Raw genomic sequence first — 7,151 nt, 5'->3', positions numbered from 1 at the left:
AGGCTAGCCTGAAACTCAGAGATCCATGTGCCTCTGCCTCTGGAATCCAGGATTAAAAATGTACAGCACCATGCTCAACTATTCCATTATCTCTATAACTCCAGAACAAAGTAATGCATGCTGTAATTTAAGCAACCCACTTTTTTTGTTTTAACTGCAATAAGGTTTCCTCCCTATTTTGCTCAAGCTGGTCTAAACTCCTGTGCTAAGGCAATCCTCTTGTCTCCAAACACTTCAAGTACCGAGGTTACAGGTATATGCCACCATGTCCAGTTTCAACCAATTGTATTAAACCTTCAAAATGTACAGTTAGGAAGCCTCGCCCGAGCCAAAGAGCAATTGGTGGCTGCTGAGAGAGGAAGCAATTTTGTTCAGGAGTTTGGCTGCTGCCAGACTGACCGTGCTCAAGTAGATGGCATCACACCCATGTTCAGGCAGGCAGCAGATTAAAGCTCAGTGGATTATATTTAAAAAAAAATGAGAGGAGGAGGAGGACATGAAGGTGGTAAGGGAACAACCATGCAGGGGGAAGAGTGAAATCACAGGGAGGATGAGGGGTAGATGTGATCAAGTCATACATGGCATACAGGTATAGCCTAGGCTGGCCTCAAACTCACTATGTGGCTGAAGCTAGATATGAACTCCTGATCCTCCTGCCTCTATCTACTGGAAATATAGGCACACACCACCACGCTAGGCCACAGATGCAATTATTAAATTGCCTGCTATCCCACAGTACTTTGGAAATCAGCCTTATGAAGAATACCTTATAGAGAGCCTGGCAGGAGAGGGTGAGCTCAGTGGTCAGCGTTCACCTAGCCTGTGTGAGACACTGGGGTCTGTCCCCAGCACCACCCCATTTCCCCCAAAAGTGACTAAAACAAGCTTTTGATTTTAACAGAAATATTCTAAGTAAAAGCAGAATCATCAGCCAGTGGAACCTAAGGAGACATCAGTTGTAGGAATCAGTCTCCACAAAAACGTCTAGCTGTCAGTCACTGAAGCAGCGAATAGAAGCTGAGTCCTGGGTGGTAACCTAAAAATGTCAGTCATGTTTAAAGGTGATGTTTCTACAATCACATCACTTCCCGTTTTCTTCTGCACACAAACGAGGCACATCTCAGTCTCAGACCCTTAGGAGACCCTGCGATGTATGGAACAGTGGCACCTGCCTATTATCTCAGCACTTGGGAGCGGAGGCCATCGAAGGCTAGCCTGAACTACATAATGAGCTCAAGGCTGGCAGGTTACTGAGATCCTGTCTCAATAAGAATAAGGAAGGGTGGGGCCATAGCTCAGCAGTTAAGAGCACGTGTTGCTTTTCTAGAGGACCTCAGTTTGGTTCCCAGCACCCATATGGTGGGTCACAACCAAGTGTAACTCCTGATCCTGAGTTCCAGGGGACCTGGTACTTTCCTCTGACTTCTTCAGGTATGTACATGGTACACATACAAGCATACAGTCCAAATACTCATACAGATACAATAAATTAACACACACACAAACACACTTCCTTTTACAGAGTAAAGGAATATGAGGGATGAAAACAGTTCAACAGTAGATCTCTTGTCTAGCATGTGTGAGGTCCTGGGTTCAATAAGCTGTACTAAATTTAAATGTGGAAATCTAAAGTATAACCCAGATTTGGGGTGTTGCTCACTTTGGTACCCTTTGTACCATACAACTAACATTACTTGGAAGCTCCCACTTTATTTGCCACAATCTGTGGTATAATTCTGATGATTCTGTGTCTTGAGAGGGAGGTCTCTCTAGGGAGGTCTGGTTGGCCAGGAACTTGCTGACTTCAACTCAACTTGTGGCGAGCCTGTTGCCTTTGCCTCTGAGTAATGGGATAGCAAGCACGTATCACCAGGCTGGCTTACAATGCTGGTTGTTTCTGTTCTCAGTACCCTTCTCGAGCATGTTCTCTAGCTGAAGGACGTGGAACCTTGGCTACTTGCCCCTCACCTCTGAGCACGCCTATAGGCTCTGATGGGGAAATTCCACCCAGGGAGCCTTCCTGGACACCTGAGATCTGGAGCATGTCATGTCTCGGTGTCCAAAGCATCATGAGTAGCTTCCCTGCCATACTATCCAATAATGACCAATCTTTGCTCCTCCTTTGTTATTTCTTCCAAGGCCTTCCTATTTATCTACCTTTCCTGGTAGACTATATGGGATTTACCAGTGCCCCACCTCTTGCTTGTCTGTCTTAGGAGCATACTCAGCAAACACTAGTGCATGAATCAATATGTGTTCCACATCTGTCTTTGTGGGTTTTCACAACTCACTCACAGGCATCAATTGTTCATCGGGAAAAGCAATAAGAACGCAGGGAGGCAGGGCCAACCCAGACTAGAGGGGGTAAGAGCTGTGGCTCTGGATAAAAGTTAAACCGAGATAAAATTCAGGTCCTATTGCGTACCGGCTGTGGGTAAGTTGCATCACATCTCTATTTTTCAGTTTCCTCATCTTTGGTTTTTGCTTTCCTTTTGAGATTTACTTTTCATTTTATGTGTAGGTTTGTATGCATACCACATACATGCTAGTGTCAAATGAGGCCAGCAGAGGGCGACAGAATCCCTAGAGCTGGAGTTACAAAACATGGTGATGCAGGGGATGTGGGTGTTGGGAATTGAACCTGGTGCCTCTGCAAAACTACATGCATTTTTAACCAACAAGCAACCTCTCCAGCCTCAGTTTCCCCCTCTTTAAAAAAGCCACTAATAATAGCACCTGTGCCCAATCTCGAGTAGGAAAATTAAATAGGTTACTACACAAAAACCACTTAGTACAGCACTAAGAACAGGCACTGACTGAGCAAGTCAATAAGTGAGCCTTTATTTTGTTTTAGCTTTGGTTCTTTGAAACCCTCTTTTAGTTTCTCTTTGAAGCCCTGGCTGTACCAGAACTCACTCTGTAGACCAGGCTGACCTCAAACTCAGAGATCTGCCTGCCTCTGCTACAGGAGTGGTGGGATTACAGCTATGTGCCACCACCGAGTCATTATATTAAAAAAAAAAACAACAACAACAAGGTAACCCTGTTTGTCTGAAACTCGCTAGGTAGCCAGACTTGCTTTAAGCTCTCATAGACCCAACTCCTTCTGCCTCCCAAATTCTGGGACTAAAGACAGGTACCACTGTGTCTGGCCTCTATCAACGTTTTTCCCCCCTTTTTGGAGACACGGTCAGGGACCAGCCTAGACGAAAACACCTCTTGCCAGGGTAAGGATGTGGGGATCAGAAATATTAGTAAAGACATTTAAAAATAATCAAACAGAAAAACATAGAATAGTACCAGGAGGGCATTCCAGTGAATACTGAAACTGTCTGCGTTTAATTTTCCATATGCTTTTATACCCTAATACAAAAGGGGAAGAAAGCAACAAAAGACTGCTTTAACATGGTACAAAGGACGAGAACAGTTAATTGCTTTAACATTTTGAGACATCAAATAATTAGCATTCTGTTGTTTAGACAGTGAAGCCTCTCTACACCAAGTATCCTGAAGGCAGTCACTCCCCAGGAAACCTCATATTACAAAAGGAGCAGAATATGCTTGCACATCCTGACCATCTGTCGGGATGAAATGGATCTCCCCTTATGACCATCTTCGTGTCAAAAGAACCAAGTAACCACATCCTGATTCAGAACGTGTAGCCCTGATTGTTAACAATTGAGCAACTTCAAACTCTCTGACCTTCAGACAAGGTGGAAATAGGCTCATAGTTTTGGGCCTCAAGACAGGATCTCAAAATGTGTTGAAGGCTAGTCTTGAGTTTGAGTTCTTCACCTCCTAGGCTCTGGGATTTGATTATTATTTGTGGCACTGAGGATGGAACTAAGCCTTCCACATTAGACCAGGGCTCTGTCTTTGAGATAAATTCCAGTCTTCTCCTAACTCATGTTATTCTTCTGTTCTTTATAGATCGCCTGCCTGGTATTTCTAACATCCATCCTACTGTGTCTTAACCCAGGCTCTTAGCATTTCTCTTAAGCACCTTTCTGTATCCTGGCCTCAGGAATTGTCCTCACTGCTGTCCAGAGTTTATCCTCCCAAAACTTGTGTCTCCCTATTACCCTCAGGACAGAGCACGAATTCATCCAGCTAGCTGAGCTACGGAAGAGCAGGGTTCTACTCTCCTGGCCTTATCTGTCAGCACTCCTCTTCCTCAGGCCCAGGGATCCTGCCGTCTCTGTTCCAGTTGTGTGCCTCCCCCACCACACCTGCCACAACAAACCATCAATCACAGTCTCCCTGACTCAGTCCCAGCTCATCATCTGACAAGTGAAGCTGGGTCAACTTCAAGCTTTTGTACATGTAGAAAAGTCTGATTTTCTCTTTGCCATTTCTAGCTATTTCTGTGTTGTTTCTGAATCACTTTCAATCTACTATCATTAGTCCCATTTTTTTCTGTCTTCTTACAAGTCTGCTTTTAAAATTTTTTTTCCAAACCTAGGACCTCCTGCATGCGAAGCAAATGCTCTGACACTAAGCTACCTCCTCATAACCCCAAATTATTCCTTCATCTCCTCAATCTTGGCCTACAACTCTCTAAGGCCAAGGCTGGCCTTGAACTTATGACTCTCCTGCCCCTATCTCCTTAGAGCTGGGCTTACAGATGTGTGTGGCCATGCCTGGCTTCTGTGGTGGTGCTAAGGACTGAGTTCAGGGCTATGAGCAAGCTAGGCAAGTGAGAACTCTTAACAAGTAGGCCCAATCCATTTCCACTACTTACACAAGAGTGAATTACTACCAAAGAATTCACCTATGTTTTGGCTCAGATACTATTTTTGACTTTTGTTTTTTCAGTAACTGCTTCCTTTGGGGACCAAATGACGATGTTGCATTAAGCCTTACTGGGACCCAAGTATCGTGGCCATGCTTGTTTGTAATCCCAGCATATGGGAAGCCTCAGCAGAAGGATCACTGTGAGCCTGAGTTACGTATTGTGAACCTGTAATAAACCAAAAACTCTGTGGCAATATCTTTAAAATATTCTTCCTCTCCCTCTCTTGGTCTGAGAATAGTCAGAGAACAAGAGATGCTTTGTCCAGTCTGCTTTCCACATGAAGGGCAAAGGACAGACGGACACTAGGTAAGGTGACAGCTGTAGTCACCCCAGTGTAGACTCCAAAATGACTCCTATCACTTCAGACACTCTGAGCTGCCCTCATTTGGGTACTTGTAGAGGCCTGGGTGTTAATTAATCCAAACCAGCACCAAGTCCTTCCTTTAATAAATGAGCCATTCATTCACCAACGCACTTAAGTCCCTGGGCTTGCAACATAGTCCATGTATTCAGCTTACTAAATGTACATTTTTTTTTAAATCTACAAAATACCAAAAGCAGGCAACCTACTCAGGTCCACGGTAATTCAGCTGTTTAACTGTTGGTGAAATAATCATCACCAATTGCTTGTTGAAATATCTAGGACTGTACTCCCGAAACTAACCTATCCAAGAACTCCAGGGTAATGTAGCACCAACTAAGAAACGCTGCTTAAGGTTTTCTAAACCATTTATTTTCCTCTTACATATTTATTTCTTCCATAATGGCCAGTCCCTGAAATCTAACTCTTAAAATTTCAAAAACAATGGGTTTTGCTTTAAATATACATGACTCTGAAGTTTTCATGTATTAATCAGTTTTCCATTTTCTCACTTAAAAGAACTAAAACTAGATTTATTTTTTAGTCTTAATGTGAAACACATATTTATTTATTTCATCAAGAAAATTTAGTTAGGTGTGATAGGTACACCTGTTAGTTATCCCAGCACTGAAGAAGTCAAGTCGGGGAATAGTTCGGCAAATTTGAGGCCAGGCTAGGCTACATAATAGACCAGGCCAGCTAGGGCTACATAGCAAGTCTGAAACAAATGACTGCAGGAACCAGTACACAAGAATCTAAACTCTGATAGATAATTCTAGAACCTTGCGTTGCTAAATGTAATTTAGCACTAAGACTACGGTAATGTTCTTATTAGTTATTACCTCAGGGCAGTGTGCTAACATAATGTCAGCCTTGTCTTTCTCAAGGGCTGGAATTTTCAAACGCATGTTTCCTCTCAAAGTGTCCCCCCTCCCATCCCAGTTTCAAATAAACGTTTAATCACACTGTCTTAATAAACTTTCAAACAAGATTTTTGCAATTGTTCTACACTGGATACACCATGAACTGGGCCACCGGATACTTAAAAAAAAAAAGTGAAATTTGCATCTAAGATTAAAACATCTTTCTGTTTCTACCGTGCCTACATTCAAAACAGCACGTGATACTGTTGTTCTCCAATCAGGGTTTCAGGGAGATGAGAGCTACAGGTCGTCCCCGAGGGATGCTGGAGTTCAGCCCCGCGCACCGCAGCCACTCCAGTCCCCGGCCCTCTCCAGCCACCACCACCGAGGGCCCACGGGAGTCGGGCTCACCGGGGGGCGGACGGGGTGGGCTGGCGAGCCGCGCCCGGCCTGTCACTCCCTCTCAGGAAGGCCTGTCAGCCAGCGCGCGTCACGTGAAGCTCCCAGTTCCGGAACCGGCGACGCGCGCCGCACGTGAGCCGCCGACTGAAGGGACCCTCGCGCCCACCCCGCCGCCGTCCCTCCGACTTTCCCCCGGAAAGGCGTCCGGGCTGCGGTCCCCGCCCGGAGGTCACCCCGTCCCCCAGCGTCCCCTCCGGTCCAGGCCGCGGCGGCTCAGCGTAGCTCCCAGCCCGCAGTCTCCGCCCCCTGAGCCTGGCACAGGAAGCGGGGATGGCGGGGGACAGGGCTCGGCGCCTCACTCACGTCCTCCAGCCTGCCGCCCGCCGCCATGTCCCGCCGTCGCACGCCGGCGCCCCGCCAGCCTGACCTCTCCCCCGGCGCCCAGGCGCCCCGGCCGCGGACGGTCGCACCTTCTCCGACCTGCGCGCCCCCGCCCCCGCCCCGGACACACCCACTTCTGCGCCCGCCCCGCCCCTCCTGCCCAAGGCCACGCCCCGAACCGCGAGCTGCCGCTGCCGCGGGGGCGTGGAGCTCCCGCCGGACACCCCCACGCGGCCGCGTTCTAGCCCTGGCGCTTTTTACCGGGAGGGAAACGTGCTTAGTGCCTAAACCGTTGCTTCATCTGTTTATCAGAGATTTGCTGATTAAAGGACGAATTTCTTGTGCGACC

General features: G+C 46.8%; 1 protein-coding gene across 2 annotated transcripts in view; it reads right to left on the bottom strand.

The window, feature by feature from the left end:
• Nucleotides 1-6,895, bottom strand: part of Tmem192 (transmembrane protein 192) — a 20,858-nt gene extending 13,963 nt beyond the window's left edge. For both annotated transcript variants that reach the window (XM_005367749.3, XM_026789582.1), the window contains exon 1: nt 6,785-6,895. In XM_005367749.3, coding sequence (XP_005367806.1) covers nt 6,785-6,811 — 27 coding nt within the window. In that variant the 5' untranslated portion in view covers nt 6,812-6,895. The remainder of the gene's footprint in view (nt 1-6,784) is intronic.
• Between the last annotated feature and the right edge of the window lie 256 nt (nt 6,896-7,151).

Source organism: Microtus ochrogaster, unplaced genomic scaffold (genome assembly GCF_000317375.1).
Source record: "Microtus ochrogaster isolate Prairie Vole_2 unplaced genomic scaffold, MicOch1.0 UNK23, whole genome shotgun sequence".
NCBI lineage: Eukaryota > Metazoa > Chordata > Mammalia > Rodentia > Cricetidae > Microtus > Microtus ochrogaster.
This window is presented reverse-complemented; position numbering and strand designations above follow the sequence as displayed.